This window comes from Staurois parvus, unplaced genomic scaffold (assembly GCF_062004578.1).
Source record: "Staurois parvus isolate SC_StPar_1 unplaced genomic scaffold, SC_StPar_1.0 ptg000564l, whole genome shotgun sequence".
NCBI classification, from domain to species: Eukaryota; Metazoa; Chordata; class Amphibia; order Anura; family Ranidae; genus Staurois; species Staurois parvus.
In genome coordinates this window covers 8,539,649-8,560,761 of record NW_028318360.1, presented here as the reverse complement: position 1 = coordinate 8,560,761, position 21,113 = coordinate 8,539,649, and the positions used below count along the sequence as shown (strand labels likewise).

Sequence of the window (21,113 nt, the reverse complement as noted above, 5' to 3'; positions counted from 1 at the left end):
TTTGGCCAAGATTCAAGCCCTTTATGGCCAGCCTAAGGCTGCCAATAGATGCCCCATTTTTTTTGATCAGCCAACGGATTAACCCATCTACAAAAGCAAGGGTGGATAGAGAAATCCATGCTGTACTATCACATTCTGACAGTGGGGACTCCTTCACTGTCAGAATACACAGATCAATGCTGCAGCCGCTAATTGAATGAAAATTTTACAACATTCAATTGACCAAAGTCGATCATTAGATCAACATTTGTTGAGCAGGAACGGTCACAGATGGATCAAAATTCAGCCGGTCCCTGCTGAACCAGCCAAATTTTGATCCATCTATGGCCAGCTTAAATTAGTTTTAATCCCTTACACATACCCAGTGAAGTGACTGGCCTCAGGTGATACACAGAGATAAAACAAATCCTCCAACATAAGTTGTACCTGTTTATCTACAGTTGTGACCAAAATTATTCAACCCCCAATGCTGTAAAGGGGTTTAGGGACTATAGTGTACATTTGGAATTGTATTCAGAATCAAATCCTACAAGGACGTTGTAACTACCCAAATGCAACTAAAATGACATCAATTGTTTATGTAATACAGTAGTAAATGGTTCTTATGTGGTTTCTTCATTGCCACAATTATTCAACCCCTTAAAGACTACCACTCTGAAGAACAGAGGTTCATACAGGTGCTTTCCATCAGGTATTGAAAACACCTGTGGATGTCACCGAGCAGCAATCAAGCATAATAAGCACCAATTAGGCAGCTTTAAAATGACTGTGATACTCAGCTCCTTCTAGACATTTACTGGTGTGGTTACAAACATGGTGAAGGCAAGAGAATGGTCCAGGAAGACAAGAGAAGAGGTGATTTCTCTTCACAGGAAGGGCAATGGCTATAAGAAGATTGCAAAGATGTTAAACATACCAAGAGACACCTTAGGAAGCATCATTCGCAAATTCAAGGCAAAGGGCACTGTTGAAACGCTACCTGGTCGTGGCAGAAAGAAGATGCTGACTTCGACTGCTGTGCGCTACCTGAAGCGTAGAGTGGAGAGAAGTCCCCGTGTGACTGCTGAGGAACTGAGAAAAGATTTGTCAGATGTGGGTACAGAAGTTTCAGCCCAGACAATAAGACGCACACTGCGTAATGAAGGCCTCCGTGCCAGAACTCCCAGGCGTACCCCCTTGCTGTCTCCAAAGAATAAGAAGAGTCGACTGCAGTATGCCAAAAGCCATGTGGACAAACCACAAAAGTTGTGGGATAGTGTTCTGTGGACTGATGAAACAAAATTAGAACTGTTTGGGCCCATGGATCAACGCTATGTTTGGAGGAGGAAGAACAAGGCCTATGATGAAAAGAACACCTTGCCTACTGTGAAGCATGGTGGAGGGTCAATCATGCTTTGGGGCTGTTTTGCTTCTGCAGGTACAGGGAAGCTTCAGCGTGTGCAAGGTACCATGAATTCTCTTCAGTACCAGGAGATATTGGATGGAAACGTGATGCAGTCCGTCACACACCTGAGGCTTGGGAGACGTTGGACCTTTCAACAGGACAATGATCCCAAGCATACCTCCAAGTCCACTAGAGCATGGTTGCAGAGGAAAGGCTGGAACATTTTGGAGTGGCCATCGCAGTCACCAGACTTAAATCCGATTGAGAACCTCTGGTGGGACTTAAAGAAAGCAGTTGCAGTGCGCAAGCCTAAGAATGTGACTGAACTGGAGGCCTTTGCCCATGAAGAATGGGCGAAGATACCCGTAGATCGCTGCAAGACACTTGTGTCAAGCTATGCTTCACGTTTAAAAGCTGTTATAACTGTAAAAGGATGCTGTACTAAGTACTAAGATTGAATGTCACTTGGGGGTTGAATAAAACTGATAATGCTGTGAGCACAGAAAAGACATTTGTGGTTATTTCATTATAACTGTTATGTTATATTTGTCTGACCTACAAGTGCCTCTTTAATGTAAATGTAAGCAAGATGACTGAATGATCAAAAGCAATGTCAAACTGGCCAAAACACTCAATTTCAGTGGGGGTTGAATAATTTTGGTCACAACTGTACAACCATATTTCCCCTACATACGTTCAAAGTGCAGAATTTACACAGGATCTCTCAGCTCTGAGAAGCAGGAGGAGGGGAGCTGAAGTTACATCAGAGAGGAGAGCTGATTGGAGGGAAGGGACACACACTCCTTTCACACAGCTCACAGGAACAGAGCTGAAGCTACCAATCACAGGCTGTGCCCTCTTCTGTCACCATTTTTCTCTTGGTGTCAGAAAAACTCATCAGAAGTGACCCATGCTGACAGCAGAGGAATGAAGCAGCCGACAGAAATGACAGTTGGGGGGATATTTACTAAAGCTGAATCTCTCAGAATGTCATGCAGCTGTGCATGGTAGCCAATCAGCTTCTACCCTCAGCTGGTTCAATTAAGCTTTAGCAATAAAACCCGTAAGCTGGTTTCCATGCAGAAGAGCACAAGGTTCTGAGTGAACCAGCTTTAGTAAATAAACCCCTTAGTGCTCTGGATTTAGACAAGAACACACTATAGAGCAGCCTTTCTCAACCTTTTCAACGCAGAGGAACCCTTGACATAACTTTCCGGTCTCAGAACCCCTGCTAAAAATGACTATCTACAATTCATGATACATTAGTGTGATGGTCAGTGGTAAGAGTGCTCCTTACACTTGTGGTCATTGGGAAGAATGACCCCTTTACAGATAGCTAGACAGATCAATGGTGTCAGTGGGAACTTACCTGAGAAGCAAAAATTACTCATTGCTCAAGGGACCCCTTACAACCTCTGGAGGAACCCTTGTTGAGAAACTCTGCTATAGAGGGATATGCTTTGCTCATATTTTATGTCAGAGGTTTACAAGCACTTTAAGTAAACATTCACTTTGCTAAGTAAACAGTCTTCCCTTAGTAACTCATCCTCGTAGTTTTTAACTATTCTCCACATGACATGAAGTACCAGGAAATCTCCCCTTAATACATTTGGCAATAGAAACCTTACAGAGGCCCTAACCCTTCCTCAGCCTATCCAAAACTAAACAAAACCTTTTGTCTGGAGTTGGACTTTAAGGGTACCTGCTTCTTTACCCTGTATAGGCAAGTCATGGGTACACCTTAAGTCTAGGTTCACACCTATGCATTTTGCAGAAACACATTTAACATGATTTCCTATGGGATAGGTTCACATCTCCGCGTTTTCAACCGGTGCGTTTTTTCGAAAGGGTCAGGGACTTTTTTCAACGCAAAATGTTGCATTTTTCGTTCTATAGACATCAATGCATACGCTGCAGAAAAGCATTTAGTGCACTTTTTATACGTTTCTGATGCGTTTTAATCTGCCTAGCAACAAGAAAATAAAAACCTGCAAAAAGCGGAAAAAACACGTGCAAATACGCAAACCGCATTGCTGAAAAAGATCAAATGCAAACTGCATAGGTGTGAACCTATCCTATAGGGGATTTGTTATTCCTAAATATTTATTGTTCTTAAAGTTGAACTTCACTCTCTCAATCAACATTGGCTATTTATAATACTTATGCTGATTGTAAATTGATAGGAAATTATATCATCTTTATTTGTTTAAACATTTTTTAAATTTCTTCAGTAACTTCCTGGTTTCCAGAAGTCTAAACACACCTTCTGGCCTGCATGCCTGAGCCAAGAGCAGATGGATTCCAGGAAGTAAATGCTACATGAACAGGGGCGGACTGACAACTCATGGGGCCCCCGGGCAATAGGGGATCTTGGGGCCCCTGTGTCCTTGCCCAAACTCAAAAAAGCCTATGAAAAAGGTACCAGGGGCATCTCATGGGGCCCCCTACTGACCCCAGGCCCTCGGGCAGTGCCCGAGTTTCCAAATGGTCAGTCCGCCACTGTACATGAATCATCTGCCCTTACTCAAGATGACTACAGCTAGAAATGCTAGAGGGTGTTTTTCAAAGTAATTTCTCAGAAAATTAAACATGGAGATATAGATGGATGGGTGAGTTTGCTGTGAAGATTAAAATTCACGCCCCCCCCAACCCCCCCCCCCAAAAGTCATGCTACTTGCTTGCAACTTTCTTGCAAATTTTTGTGATTTATCATTGCGGTCTATGGCTCTCAAGTTGCAGAAAAATAGTACAGGAACCTTTATTTTTTTTCTGTCGCTGCAACTTGAGTCACATTGATTAAGACAGCACCCATTGAAATGAATGTGTTTTGACTTGTCACAAGTGGCATGATAAGACGCAGCAGGGTGAACCGGGGCTAAATAATGTTTTTGGTTTGTGGTGCGCAGACACAGTGTAGTTCCACTTTAATTATTTATTTGCTTCACAGACTCACATTGTTCTGCTAGGAATGTATGCTGTATGATTATCCAGTACTCACGGAATATTTTTTTGGAATATTTACAGGAAACCAACATTCCAGAACAAAGTCTTGTGACGGTTGTAAAACCGGGACTGCCAACAACGGCTGATTTGTATCTCCTGCCTTCTACAAGCCAACCAAAGAGGAAGAGGAGCATTCCCAACGACAAGGTACACTGCAGAAATGGGAAATAAATCACTTCAAAAGGAAATGAAGAAATGTTTACATATTTGTTAGTTTAAAATGGTAAATATCGACAAATATTTGTTTTTTAACCTTTTTATTATATTTCTAGTTGTTATTATATAATTATATGCAAGCTGCCACACAGTATTTGTTTTTCAGATGTATAGCGGCAGACAGAAAACTAGAAACCCTTCCTTTGCAGCAAAAATAAATCCATTCTTGACATTTACATATGTGGGAGCACAGCAAGAAAGACAAGCAACTGAAATGCTGCAAAGCTACAGTTGTGCTCAAAAGTTTGCAGAAATCATGGAATATTGGCATTGATATTGAAAATATGACTGATCATGCCAAAAAAACTGTTATTTAACCGCTTCCCAAGCACGCTATAGCAAAACTAATGCTAAAGGGCGGCAGGGCTGTGCAAAAGCACGTGTATATATATGTGATTTTGTATTTGCGGGTAGGGGGCCGTCCTACCCGTCCTACCCATTCTGCCATTGGCAGCTACAGCTGTCGATCACCAGGTCCCTGCTGGAGATTCCCCACCGGCACCCTGCTATCGCCAAGGAACATTGACAGGGTAGACAGCTATATGTAAACATAGTTACATAATTAGTCTGGCTGAAAAAAGACAAAAGTCCATCCAGTTCAACCATTAAAAAAAAAAAGTTATAATCCTATATCCACAGTTGATCCAAAGGAAGGCACAAAATATCCCAGCAAAGCATGATCCAATTTACTCCTGCAGGGAAAAGATTCCTTCCTGATCCCCGAGAGGCAATCGGATATTCCCTGGATCAACGTTACCTATAAATGTTAGTATCCAGTTATATTCTGTGTATCCAAGAAAGAATCCTGGACTTTTTTAAAGCAATCCAGTGATCTGGCCAGAACCAACTCTTGAGGGAGTCTATTCCACATTTTCACAGCTCTTACTGTGAAGAAACCTTTCCGTGTTTAGAGATTACATTTCTTTTCCTCCAGACGTAAAGAGTGCCCCCTTGTCCTCTGTGATGGCCTCAGGGTGAATAGCTGTACACTGAGTTCACTATATGAACCACTGATGTATTCATACATGTTGATCATATCCCCCCTTAATCGCCTCTTCTCAAGAGAGAATAAATTCAGTTCCTCTAATCTTTCCTCATAGCTGAGCTCCTCCATGCCTCTTATCAGTTTGGTTGCCCTTCTAAAATGTGTGCGCGCCACCCAACCCGCGCCGCTATTGGTGGCTACAGCTGTCAATCACTGGGTCCTGGATGGAGATTCCCCGCTGGTACCCAGCAATCGCCGAAGAACACTGACAGAGGAGAGGTCTGTATGTAAGCAATACAGATCTCTCCCCTGTCAGCACCAGCATGCTGCTTTCTATTGCTCTGCAGAGAAGAGCAATACAAAGTAGTGTGCTTACAAAATAAATCACACACAGGCCACACAGAAAAACAGCACACAGTTAACCCTTTGATCGCCCCACATGTTAACTCTTCCTGCTCAGTGTCATTAGTACAGTGTCAGTCCTTTTTATTAGTACTGAACACTGTATTAGTGTCACTGGGGATGACAGTGGCAATTAGTCAGTTCCCCCCCAGTGTCAGAATGCCCACCGCAGTCCCACTATAAGTTGCTGATCACCACCATTACTAGTACAAACAAGAAAATTCCAGTATATATACCGCCATTTGTAAACACTATAACGTTCACGTAATCCAATTAATTTACACGTATTGGGATTTTGTTTTAGCAAAGACGTCGCAGAATACATTTTCGCCTAAATTTATGATGAAATTTTATTTTTTAAACTTTTTTACTGGACATATTTAATAGCAAAAAGTCAAAAATATTGTTTTTTTTTTTTCAAAATTGTCGGTCTTTTTTTTGTTTATAGCACCAATAATAAAAACTGCAGAGGTGATTAAATACTACCGAAAGAAAGCTCCATTTGTAAGAAAAAAAGGACATACATTTACTTTGGATGCAGCTTTGCATGACCGTGCAATTGTCAGTTAAAGTAACACAGCGCTGTAATGCAAAAAATGGCCTGGCCAGGAAGGGAAGTAAATCCTCTGGAGGGCAAGGGGTTAAGGATAGTGATCATATGGAGCCATTTATTATCACATCATTATTCTGCTCCTTTTAAACCATGATGATAACAGACATCACCCAAATGGCCCTGATCAAAAGTTTACATACCCTGGAATGTACAGACACACACAGGTTAAAATGGCAATTAAAGGTTAAATTCCCATATCTCTGGCTTTTTAACCGCTAGCCTACAGGGCACTTCTACCCCCCCCCCCCCAGGCCAATTTCCAGCTTTCAGCGCTGTCACACTTTGAATGACAATTAAATAAATTTTTATCACTTTTTTGTGACAGATAGAGCTTTCTTTTAGTGGTATTTAATCACATCTGGGTTTTTTATTTTTTCTTAAACAAACCAAAAACCACTGAAAATTTTGAAAAAAAAAATGTTTTTTCTTAGTTTTTGTGATACAATTTTGTAAATAAGTGATTTTTCTCCTTCACTGATGTGCGTTAATGAGGCTTCACTGATGGGCACTGATAGGCTGCACTGATGGACACTGATAGGTGGCACTGATGGGCACTGATGAGGAGGCACTGGTAGGTGGCACTGATGGGCATTGACAGGCATCACTGGTGGGCACTGAAAGGCAGCACTGATACATGGCACTGATAGGCAGCACTGATAGGCAGCACTGACTGGCACTAATAGGCGGCACTGACTGGCACTGATAGGCGGCACTGACTGGCACTGTTAGGTGACACTGACTGGCACTGTTAGGCGGCACTGACAGGCACTGATAGGCGGCACTGATGCGCACTGATAGGCGGCACTGACTGGCACTGATAGGTGGCACTGATTGGCAGCACTGATAGGTGCCACTGATTGGCATTGATAGGTGGCACTGACTGACACTGATGGGTGACACTGAAAGGCAGCTCAGATGGGCACTGCTATGTGGCATTGATGTGCACTGGTAGGCACTGATGTGGCACTGATGAGCACTGACATAAGGCATTGATGGACACTGACAGGTGGAACTGTTGGGGCTACACTGATCATCAGGGCACACTGATCATCAGTGCCCTGATGATCAGTGTACATGTCCCCTCCAAGGAATGCCGATTACCGGCTCTCCTCTCCTCTGTCAGCGTGACAGCTCGAGAGGAGAGAAATGCCGATAACCGGCATTTCCCTGTTTATATGTGATCACCTGTGATTGGACACAGCTGATCACATGACCGAGCCGACATCTTCGGCTTTTTCCGTGATCAGTGATCCGCTGTGTCCGAGGGACACAGCACACCGCCAATTGCCGCGCTGCATGCTCCCTGAGCCGCACATGTGCAATGAGAATGGGAGGGTGTCATATGACGTCCTCCCAGAACGAGAGAACCCCCTTGCGCCCGTCATATTACTATATGGCGGGCGGGAGGTGGTTAAATTGCAATTAGTGTCTATGTATAAATAGTCAGTGAGTTTGTTAGCTCTCCCGTGGATGCACTGTGCAGGGTAGATACCATGGGGATCAGAGAAGAACTGTCAAAAGACCTGCGTAACAAGACAATGGAACTTTTGAAAGATGGAAAAGGCTATAAAAAGATCTCAAAAGCCTTGAATAAAAGTGGTAAATTCGGGGATCTCTTGATACCAAGCCAAGGTCAGGTAGACTAAGAAAGATTGCAGCCACAACTGTCAGAAGACTTGTTCGGGATACAAAGAAAAACCCACAGGTAACCTCAGGAGATATACAGGCTGCTCTGGAAAAAAGACAGTGTGGTTATTTCAAGGAGCACAACACGACAATACTTGAACAAAAATGAGCTGAATGGCTGAGTTGCCAGAAAGAAGCCTTTACTGCTTCAATGCCACACAAAAGCCCTGTGAGGCTCGGCAAGGTCTTGTCGGGGATATTATAACCGGGCTTTTTAGTGGCATTGGTGCAGTAAAGACTTCTTTCTGGAATCTCAACCATGCACTTTTGATCATGGCTATTTGGGTGATTGTTATCATTATGATTTAAAAAGGAGCCAAACAAATATGTGATAATAAATGGCTTCATATGATCACTATCCTTATCCTGCAATGCTCCCATATGGCCATTTATGTACATGGGCCGGACAGGAACAGTGCAGGAGTGGGTTGCCGTTCATAATCTTCTGGGAGTGCGCAGCACCGCGATCCGATCGCTGTACGGGACCTCTGTGTGAGTTCCCGTTCATGTGATCACTGATTGGCCAATCAGTGATCACATGAATAGTAGTAAGCAAGGTGTCACTTCTGACATCATTGCTTACTACTTGTGAAATCTGTGAATGATCACAGAGGTCACATGGTGCAAGGCTATTCACATATGTAACATGTGACAAGCTGTGACCAATCACATCTCTCACAGTATTTCTCAATGGCTGCAAGAATGCAGTCAGAGAGAAGGAGAAATGATTGCTTTTACAACTTTTATGGGTGCAAAAGCAATCAGTGTAAAAAAAAAAAATACATCTTCATCACTCCCCACAAGTAGGTGTCAGTATGTTTAAACACACACAAAAAAAAAAAACCCATAAATAATATTATTTAAAAAAATTTTTTTTTTTTTTTAATTATATATTTTGGTTATAAACTAATTTGAATTATTTCTTTTTACTATAAAGATAGCTGAATACATTGTGGCCAAGATTTATGAAGAAAGATTATTTATTTGCTAAATTTTATAAGAAAAACAGTTTTTTTCAAAATTTTTGGACTTTTTCATTTACATAGCAAAAAATCCCAGTGGTGAATAAATACCATCAAAATAAACTTTTATCTGTCTCAAAAAAAATACTAAACAATTCATATGGGTAGAGTGTTGCATGACCGCTCAATTGTCATTCAAAGTGTGGTAGAGCTGAAAATTGGCCTGGACAGGAAGGGGGTAAAAGTGTCCAGACTTGAAGTGGTTAAATAAACAGCATGATCAGTCATATTCAAAACATAAATGCCAAAATTTCACGATTTCTGCAAACTTTTGAGCACAACTGTATGCACTTGTTTTAAAATGACACTAAATTAAATTCTTATTCATCAAAATAAATCCATACACATCCGCTGCTTAATGGCCCTGTAATCCTTATTATTCATTAAATAATTTCTTGCTGTGCTTTTCTGCTTCCTTGTTATGTCCTCCATGAGCTCCTGAACCTCCCCTTTTCCGCCTCACTTCTGTTTTTTTTTTTTGAGTGAGCAGTGAACCTTACTTGTGGTCATGTGCAGTGCTCTGTGCACGATACAAACCCCACAGACCATAGTCCATCTCAAAGAGTGAACAAGAGAGATGGTCTACAAGTATACACACAATGGGATCATGAAGAACAAATGTAGCCACCCTCAAACAGGAAGTCTGTAGGCAGGTTCTGCAATTTTGTACTTCATGGGTTAGTGTTTAGTTACTACGGGGTTAATTGTGGATGGTGGTGTGTCAGCATAGGTTAGGTCACTTTCCATGGTGGGGTATATAGGGAGGAGGAAGTGGTTCCTCCATGGGAGGTAGAAGGAAGGCCACATATGCAACAATTTAGTTACTGTCAAAGTGGAGAGGGAGACTTGTAGCCATTCTTTTGGGAAGTGACAAACTAGAGGTACACGCAGCACTGCCACAGTTCATCTAATGTTCTTAAGCATGTTCAACTTAGACATCTGCAGTTGTTTCGTTTGGAATCAAAATTCATTATTTGGATTTTTCAGAATTTCTGAATTACAATAGTAATGAATTTAAACAAATCCAAAATAATGAAAAAAAATTTTGTCCGTGATAAAGAATTATCCAAAATCAAATTTGAAAACAAATTCGAAGTGTAAATATATTGCTTTAGATCAACTACTTGCGCTTAAGCTCATAAGAGAAAATGATCATAAAACAAAGAAACCAAATGTTAAGCAGCTAGTACATTAGGCACGCTAAACCCATAACAAACATATATAACGTGGAGTGCAGCGCTAATAAATCAGCAAAAATATCCCCACCATAAATATATGGAAAGCAGAAACCAGCAAACATGGACAAATATATTTAAAAAGTCCATATACAGGCTATTGAGTTCATAGGAAGTTGTGATCATGAGAAAAAAATAGCAGATAGTGGTATCTTGCGCCGTCACCCGATGACGTCTGTTGATGACCAAACGCGCAGGGTGGAGTCACTGCATTTGATGTCATCGCGTACCGGCATGGACCGCCACCATCTTATGTTTGAAACTTTGATTGAAATTCATGACATGTTGGATTTTACTTTGCTTGTTAGTTGTGGTCTATCAATCTTGGATCTGAAGGAGGGTGTACTCATGGTGAACTGATTGTCAGCTCTTGCTCAAGATTTAAAGTTGTGCTATTTGACCATTTTTGTGGTCAAATATATTGCTGTCTATTGCTGATTTCCTTCAAAGACTGGGTGTATTCCTGATAGAATATATCCATCTTCAGAAATTCTAATTTCAAAAAGAATAGAATTGCATAAAACAGAATAGAATAGAAAATGAAGGAAAAGAATAGAAAATGAAAGAATAGAATATAGCCATTTCCAAATATTGAATTGTGAAAGAAGAATAGAATAAAACAGAATAGAAAAGAATAGAATAGCGTAAAACATATCAGAATAACAGAGAAACATAACAGAGAATAGAATAGAAAATAAAGGAACAGAATAGAAAAAATAGAATAGAAAATATAATAGTAGAATAGAAAAAATAGAGTAGAATGGAAAGTATATAGGCATCTGCCGATATTCAAAATTCAAATTTTCAATAGAATAGAACAAGCTATTATTCACAATGAATTTGGATCGATTCAATATTTTCAATTCAAATTCGTATCAAATACTTTGAGTCCACTGGAGAAATTCTAATTCTGTTGAAGACAAAAAAACGAAACAAAATGAAATGAAAACAATTTAATTGCAAATGCCACAAAATTAAATTAGTAGCTTTACAAAAAATTCCAAAACGACACACATTTTTGTGTTCTGCACGTCTAGTTCTATTGTTTATTGAAAGAGAAGCCAAGTTATTTATTTATTTCAGGTACGTATATAGTGCTGTTAATTTACACAGCGCTTTACATATATATATTGGACATTCACATCAGTCCCTAACCATCAAGGGGCATACAATCTAAGGTCCCTAATAGAGATGAGCGAATCGAACCAGGCGAACCGGAATTCGAGTCGAATTTCAGGAAATATTCGATTCGCGGCGAAACCGAAATTTTGCCTACTTCGGGTGCGCGAATCGAACATTTCCCGATCAGCCGGCAAAAGTGTCCCTGCAGTGAGCTCCGCTATTTCTGACAGTTCTCTGACAGAAGGAACACATGTTTAGCGGTTGAAACATTGTATCTATTAGTTTACATTTAGGATACAGATGTTTCAACCACTGTTCATGTGAAGAAGCTGTGAGAGAACTGTCAGAAATAGAGGAACTCTGCACATACACTTTTTGCCGGCTTGGAATTATTCTTCTTTTCATCCTACTTCTTCTTCTTCTTCATCTTCATCCTCAGAAGAAGAGGATGAGGATGAGGATGAAGAAGAAGAAGAAGAAGTAGGATGAAAAGAAGAATAATTCCAAGCCGGCAAAAAGTGTATGTGCAGAGTTCCTCTATTTCTGACAGTTCTCTCACAGCTTCTTCACATGTACAGCGGTTGAAACATCTGTATCCTAAATGGAAACTAATAGATACAATTTGTATCTATTAGTTTCCATTTAGGATACAGATGTTTCAACCGCTGTACATGTGAAGAAGCTGTGAGAGAACTGTCAGAAATAGAGGAACTCTGCACATACACTTTTTGCCGGCTTGGAATTATTCTTCTTTTCATCCTACTTCTTCTTCTTCTTCTTCTTCTTCTTCTTCATCCTCATCCTCATCCTCTTCTTCTGAGGATGAGGATGAGGATGAAGAAGAAGAAGAAGCAGTAGGATGAAAATAAGAATAATTCCAAGCCGGCAAAATGTGTATGTGCAGAGTTCCTCTATTCTGCAGATACACTTAGAGGAGCTCTGCACATACACTTTTTGCCTGTTTGGAATTAATCTTATTTTCATCCTACTTCTTCTTCTTCTTCTTCTTCTTTATCCTCATCCTCAGAAGAAGAAGAAGAGGATGAAGAAGAAGAAGAAGAAGAAGAAGTAGGATGAAAATAAGAATAATTGCAAGCCGGCAAAAAGTGTATGTGCAGAGTTCCTCTATTCTGCAGATACACTTAGAGGAGCTCTGCACATACACTTTTTGCCGGCTTGGAATTAATCTTATTTTCATCCTACTTCTTCTTCTTCTTCTTCTTCTTCATCCTCATCCTCATCCTCAGAAGAAGAAGAAGAGGATGAGGATGAGGATGAAGAAGAAGAATAAGAAGAAGAAGAAGTAGGATGAAAATAAGAATAATTCCAAGCCGGCAAAAAGTGTATGTGCAGAGCTCCTCTAAGTGTATCTGCAGAGCTCCTCTAAGTGTATCTGCAGAATAGAGGAACTCTGCACATACACTTTTTGCCGGAAACCGCTGTATGGAGGGAATGTCCCAGAACTGTCAGAAATAGTCTATTTCTGACAGTTCTGGGACATTACCTCCATACAGCTGTTTCAACCGCTGTATGGAGGGAATGTCATAGAACTGTCAGAAATAGACTATTAATGACAGTTCTGGGACTGTCCTTCCATACAGCGGTTGAAACATTGTATGTATTTGTTTCCATAAATGGATCCATTTATGGAAACAAATACATACAATGTTTCAACCGCTGTATGGAAGGACAGTCCCAGAACTGTCATTAATAGTCTATTTCTGACAGTTCCATGACATTCCCTCCATACAGCGGTTGAAACAGCTGTATGGAGTGAATGTCCCAGAACTGTCAGAAATAGACTATTTCTGACAGTTCTGGGACAATCACTCCATACAGCTGTTTCAACCGCTGTATGGAGGGAATGTCATGGAACTGTCAGAAATAGACTATTAATGACAGTTCTGGGACTGTCCTTCCATACAGCGGTTGAAACATTGTATGTATTTGTTTCCATAAATGGATCCATTTATGGAAACAAATACATACAATGTTTCAACCGCTGTATGGAAGGACAGTCCCAGAACTGTCATAAATAGTCTATTTCTGACAGTTCTATGACATTCCCTCCATACAGCGGTTGAAACAGCTGTATGGAGTGAATGTCCCAGAACTGTCAGAAATAGACTATTTATGACAGTTCTGGGACATTCACTCCATACAGCGGTTGAAACATTGTATCTATTTTTTTCCATAAATGACATTCTGCAGATACACTTAGAGGAGCGCTGCAGATACACTTTTTGCCGGCTTGGAATTATTCTTATTTTCATCCTACTTCTTCTTTTTCTTCTTATGAGGATGAGGATGAAGAAGAAGAAGTAGGATGAAAATAAGATTAATTCCAAGCCGGCAAAAAGTGTATCTGCAGCGCTCCTCTAAGTGTATTTGCAGAATGTCATTTATGGAAAAAAATAGATACAATGTTTCAACCGCTGTATGGAAGGACAGTCCCAGAACTGTCATAAATAGTCTATTTCTGACAGTTCTGGGACATTCACTCCATACAGCTGTTTCAACCGCTGTATGGAGGGAATGTCATAGAACTGTCAGAAATAGACTATTAATGACAGTTCTGGGACTGTCCTTCCATACAGCGGTTGAAACATTGTATGTATTTGTTTCCATAAATGGATCCATTTATGGAAACAAATACATACAATGTTTCAACCGCTGTATGGAAGGACAGTCCCAGAACTGTCATTAATAGTCTATTTCTGACAGTTCCATGACATTCCCTCCATACAGCGGTTGAAACAGCTGTATGGAGTGAATGTCCCAGAACTGTCAGAAATAGACTATTTCTGACAGTTCTGGGACAATCACTCCATACAGCTGTTTCAACCGCTGTATGGAGGGAATGTCATGGAACTGTCAGAAATAGACTATTAATGACAGTTCTGGGACTGTCCTTCCATACAGCGGTTGAAACATTGTATGTATTTGTTTCCATAAATGGATCCATTTATGGAAACAAATACATACAATGTTTCAACCGCTGTATGGAAGGACAGTCCCAGAACTGTCATTAATAGTCTATTTCTGACAGTTCCATGACATTCCCTCCATACAGCGGTTGAAACAGCTGTATGGAGTGAATGTCCCAGAACTGTCAGAAATAGACTATTTCTGACAGTTCTGGGACAATCACTCCATACAGCTGTTTCAACCGCTGTATGGAGGGAATGTCATGGAACTGTCAGAAATAGACTATTAATGACAGTTCTGGGACTGTCCTTCCATACAGCGGTTGAAACATTGTATGTATTTGTTTCCATAAATGGATCCATTTATGGAAACAAATACATACAATGTTTCAACCGCTGTATGGAAGGACAGTCCCAGAACTGTCATAAATAGTCTATTTCTGACAGTTCTATGACATTCCCTCCATACAGCGGTTGAAACAGCTGTATGGAGTGAATGTCCCAGAACTGTCAGAAATAGACTATTTATGACAGTTCTGGGACATTCACTCCATACAGCGGTTGAAACATTGTATCTATTTTTTTCCATAAATGACATTCTGCAGATACACTTAGAGGAGCGCTGCAGATACACTTTTTGCCGGCTTGGAATTATTCTTATTTTCATCCTACTTCTTCTTTTTCTTCTTATGAGGATGAGGATGAAGAAGAAGAAGTAGGATGAAAATAAGATTAATTCCAAGCCGGCAAAAAGTGTATCTGCAGCGCTCCTCTAAGTGTATTTGCAGAATGTCATTTATGGAAAAAAATAGATACAATGTTTCAACCGCTGTATGGAAGGACAGTCCCAGAACTGTCATAAATAGTCTATTTCCGACAGTTCTGGGACATTCACTCCATACAGCTGTTTCAACCGCTGTATGGAGGGAATGTCATAGAACTGTCAGAAATAGACTATTAATGACAGTTCTGGGACTGTCCTTCCATACAGCGGTTGAAACATTGTATGTATTTGTTTCCATAAATGGATCCATTTATGGAAACAAATACATACAATGTTTCAACCGCTGTATGGAAGGACAGTCCCAGAACTGTCATTAATAGTCTATTTCTGACAGTTCCATGACATTCCCTCCATACAGCGGTTGAAACAGCTGTATGGAGTGAATGTCCCAGAACTGTCAGAAATAGACTATTTCTGTCAGTTCTGGGACAATCACTCCATACAGCTGTTTCAACCGCTGTATGGAGGGAATGTCATGGAACTGTCAGAAATAGACTATTAATGACAGTTCTGGGACTGTCCTTCCATACAGCGGTTGAAACATTGTATGTATTTGTTTCCATAAATGGATCCATTTATGGAAACAAATACATACAATGTTTCAACCGCTGTATGGAAGGACAGTCCCAGAACTGTCATTAATAGTCTATTTCTGACAGTTCCATGACATTCCCTCCATACAGCGGTTGAAACAGCTGTATGGAGTGAATGTCCCAGAACTGTCAGAAATAGACTATTTCTGACAGTTCTGGGACAATCACTCCATACAGCTGTTTCAACCGCTGTATGGAGGGAATGTCATGGAACTGTCAGAAATAGACTATTAATGACAGTTCTGGGACTGTCCTTCCATACAGCGGTTGAAACATTGTATGTATTTGTTTCCATAAATGGATCCATTTATGGAAACAAATACATACAATGTTTCAACCGCTGTATGGAAGGACAGTCCCAGAACTGTCAGAAATAGTCTATTTCTGACAGTTCTGGGACATTCACTCCATACAGCTGTTTCAACCGCTGTATGGAGGGAATGTCATAGAACTGTCAGAAATAGACTATTAATGACAGTTCTGGGACTGTCCTTCCATAGAGCGGTTGAAACATTGTATCTATTTGTTTCCATAAATGGATCCATTTATGGAAACAAATAGATACAATGTTTCAACCGCTGTATGGAAGGACAGTCCCAGAACTGTCATTAATAGTCTATTTCTGACAGTTCTATGACATTCCCTCCATACAGCGGTTGAAACAGCTGTATGGAGTGAATGTCCCAGAACTGTCAGAAATAGACTATTTATGACAGTTCTGGGACATTCACTCCATACAGCGGTTGAAACATTGTATCTATTTTTTTCCATAAATGACATTCTGCAGATACACTTAGAGGAGCGCTGCAGATACACTTTTTGCCGGCTTGGAATTATTCTTATTTTCATCCTACTTCTTCTTTTTCTTCTTATGAGGATGAGGATGAAGAAGAAGAAGTAGGATGAAAATAAGATTAATTCCAAGCCGGCAAAAAGTGTATCTGCAGCGCTCCTCTAAGTGTATTTGCAGAATGTCATTTATGGAAAAAAATAGATACAATGTTTCAACCGCTGTATGGAAGGACAGTCCCAGAACTGTCATAAATAGTCTATTTCTGACAGTTCTGGGACATTCACTCCATACAGCTGTTTCAACCGCTGTATGGAGGGAATGTCATAGAACTGTCAGAAATAGACTATTAATGACAGTTCTGGGACTGTCCTTCCATACAGCGGTTGAAACATTGTATGTATTTGTTTCCATAAATGGATCCATTTATGGAAACAAATACATACAATGTTTCAACCGCTGTATGGAAGGACAGTCCCAGAACTGTCATTAATAGTCTATTTCTGACAGTTCCATGACATTCCCTCCATACAGCGGTTGAAACAGCTGTATGGAGTGAATGTCCCAGAACTGTCAGAAATAGACTATTTCTGTCAGTTCTGGGACAATCACTCCATACAGCTGTTTCAACCGCTGTATGGAGGGAATGTCATGGAACTGTCAGAAATAGACTATTAATGACAGTTCTGGGACTGTCCTTCCATACAGCGGTTGAAACATTGTATGTATTTGTTTCCATAAATGGATCCATTTATGGAAACAAATACATACAATGTTTCAACCGCTGTATGGAAGGACAGTCCCAGAACTGTCATTAATAGTCTATTTCTGACAGTTCCATGACATTCCCTCCATACAGCGGTTGAAACAGCTGTATGGAGTGAATGTCCCAGAACTGTCAGAAATAGACTATTTCTGACAGTTCTGGGACAATCACTCCATACAGCTGTTTCAACCGCTGTATGGAGGGAATGTCATGGAACTGTCAGAAATAGACTATTAATGACAGTTCTGGGACTGTCCTTCCATACAGCGGTTGAAACATTGTATGTATTTGTTTCCATAAATGGATCCATTTATGGAAACAAATACATACAATGTTTCAACCGCTGTATGGAAGGACAGTCCCAGAACTGTCAGAAATAGTCTATTTCTGACAGTTCTGGGACATTCACTCCATACAGCTGTTTCAACCGCTGTATGGAGGGAATGTCATAGAACTGTCAGAAATAGACTATTAATGACAGTTCTGGGACTGTCCTTCCATACAGCGGTTGAAACATTGTATCTATTTGTTTCCATAAATGGATCCATTTATGGAAACAATGGATCCATTTATGGAAACAAATACATACAATGTTTCAACCGCTGTATGGAAGGACAGTCCCAGAACTGTCATTAATAGTCTATTTCTGACAGTTCCATGACATTCCCTCCATACAGCGGTTGAAACAGCTGTATGGAGTGAATGTCCCAGAACTGTCAGAAATAGACTATTTCTGACAGTTCTGGGACAATCACTCCATACAGCTGTTTCAACCGCTGTATGGAGGGAATGTCATGGAACTGTCAGAAATAGACTATTAATGACAGTTCTGGGACTGTCCTTCCATACAGCGGTTGAAACATTGTATGTATTTGTTTCCATAAATGGATCCATTTATGGAAACAAATACATACAATGTTTCAACCGCTGTATGGAAGGACAGTCCCAGAACTGTCATTAATAGTCTATTTCTGACAGTTCCATGACATTCCCTCCATACAGCGGTTGAAACAGCTGTATGGAGTGAATGTCCCAGAACTGTCAGAAATAGACTATTTCTGACAGTTCTGGGACAATCACTCCATACAGCTGTTTCAACCGCTGTATGGAGGGAATGTCATGGAACTGTCAGAAATAGACTATTAATGACAGTTCTGGGACTGTCCTTCCATACAGCGGTTGAAACATTGTATGTATTTGTTTCCATAAATGGATCCATTTATGGAAACAAATACATACAATGTTTCAACCGCTGTATGGAAGGACAGTCCCAGAACTGTCATTAATAGTCTATTTCTGACAGTTCCATGACATTCCCTCCATACAGCGGTTGAAACAGCTGTATGGAGTGAATGTCCCAGAACTGTCAGAAATAGACTATTTCTGACAGTTCTGGGACAATCACTCCATACAGCTGTTTCAACCGCTGTATGGAGGGAATGTCATGGAACTGTCAGAAATAGACTATTAATGACAGTTCTGGGACTGTCCTTCCATACAGCGGTTGAAACATTGTATGTATTTGTTTCCATAAATGGATCCATTTATGGAAACAAATACATACAATGTTTCAACCGCTGTATGGAAGGACAGTCCCAGAACTGTCAGAAATAGTCTATTTCTGACAGTTCTGGGACATTCACTCCATACAGCTGTTTCAACCGCTGTATGGAGGGAATGTCATAGAACTGTCAGAAATAGACTATTAATGACAGTTCTGGGACTGTCCTTCCATACAGCGGTTGAAACATTGTATCTATTTGTTTCCATAAATGGATCCATTTATGGAAACAATGGATCCATTTATGGAAACAAATACATACAATGTTTCAACCGCTGTATGGAAGGACAGTCCCAGAACTGTCATTAATAGTCTATTTCTGACATTTCCATGACATTCCCTCCATACAGCGGTTGAAACAGCTGTATGGAGTGAATGTCCCAGAACTGTCAGAAATAGACTATTTCTGACAGTTCTGGGACAATCACTCCATACAGCTGTTTCAACCGCTGTATGGAGGGAATGTCATGGAACTGTCAGAAATAGACTATTAATGACAGTTCTGGGACTGTCCTTCCATACAGCGGTTGAAACATTGTATGTATTTGTTTCCATAAATGGATCCATTTATGGAAACAAATACATACAATGTTTCAACCGCTGTATGGAAGGACAGTCCCAGAACTGTCATAAATAGTCTATTTCTGACAGTTCTGGGACATTCACTCCATACAGCTGTTTCAACCGCTGTATGGAGGGAATGTCATAGAACTGTCAGAAATAGACTATTAATGACAGTTCTGGGACTGTCCTTCCATACAGCGGTTGAAACATTGTATCTATTTGTTTCCATAAATGGATCCATTTATGGAAACAAATACATACAATGTTTCAACCGCTGCATGGAAGGACAGTCCCAGAACTGTCATTAATAGTCTATTTCTGACAGTTCCATGACATTCCCTCCATACAGCGGTTGAAACAGCTGTATGGAGTGAATGTCCCAGAACTGTCAGAAATAGACAGAAACTGTCACAGAACTGTCCTTCTTCTCATCCTTCTCCTTCTTCTCATCCTTCTTCTCATCCTTCTCCTTCTTCTCATCCTTCTCCTTCTTCTCATCCTTCTCCTTCTCCTTCTTCTCATCCTTCTCCTTCTCCTTCTTCTCCTTCTTCTCATCCTTCTCCTTCTTCTCATCCTTCTCCTTCTCCTTCTTCTCATCCTTCTCCTTCTCCTTCTTCTCATCCTTCTCCTTCTCCTTCTTCTCATCCTTCTCCTTCTCCATCTTCTCATCCTTCTCCTTCTTCTCATCCTTCTCCTTCTCCTTCTTCTCATCCTTCTCCTTCTCCATCTTCTCATCCTTCTCCTTTTCCTTCTTCTCATCCTTCTCCTTCTGCTTCTCCTTCTCCTTCTCCTTCTTCTCATCCTTCTCCTTCTTCTCATCCTTCTCCTTCTTCTCATCCTTCTCCTTCTCCTTCTTCTCATCCTTCTCCTTCTTCTCATCCTTCTCCTTCTTCTCATCCTTCTCCTTCTTCTCATCCTTCTCCTTCTCCTCATCCTTCTCCTTCTTCTCATCCTTCTCCTTCTCCTTCTTCTCATCCTTCTCCTTCTCCTTCTTCTCATCCTTCTCCTTCTCCATCTTCTCATCCTTCTCCTTCTCCTTCTTCTCATCCTTCTCCTTCTTCTCATCCTTCTCCTTCTTCTCATCCTTCTCCTTCTTCTCATCCTTCTCCTTCTCCTTCTTCTCATCCTTCTCCTTCTCCTTCTTCTCATCCTTCTCCTTCTCCTTCTTCTCATCCTTCTCCTTCTCCTTCTTCTCATCCTTCTCCTTCTTCTCATCCTTCTCCTTCTCCTTCTCCTTCTCTTTCCTCATCTCCAAGGGCATTTAAATTAAAGGTACAGTGTTCTGCACTAATTTAAAGGCTCTCTGAAGCCTAGAAACCCTTTTTATAAGTCATCTTCGTAGCGAAGAAATTCGCATCGAATCGAATTTCACACTGGAATTCGCCGAATCAGCCGAATCGAATTTTTGAGAAATTCGCTCATCTCTAGTCCCTAACTCACATTCATACACTAGGGCCAAT

At 40.6% G+C, this 21,113-nt stretch overlaps 1 protein-coding gene across 2 annotated transcripts in view; it reads left to right on the top strand.

The window, feature by feature from the left end:
- The window catches only part of SORCS2 (sortilin related VPS10 domain containing receptor 2), a 1,187,504-nt gene that overhangs the window by 1,132,161 nt on the left and 34,230 nt on the right, over nucleotides 1-21,113 (top strand). For both annotated transcript variants that reach the window (XM_089691582.1, XM_089691581.1), the window contains exon 23: nucleotides 4,409-4,534. In XM_089691582.1, coding sequence (XP_089547708.1) covers nucleotides 4,409-4,534 — 126 coding nt within the window. The remainder of the gene's footprint in view (nucleotides 1-4,408; nucleotides 4,535-21,113) is intronic.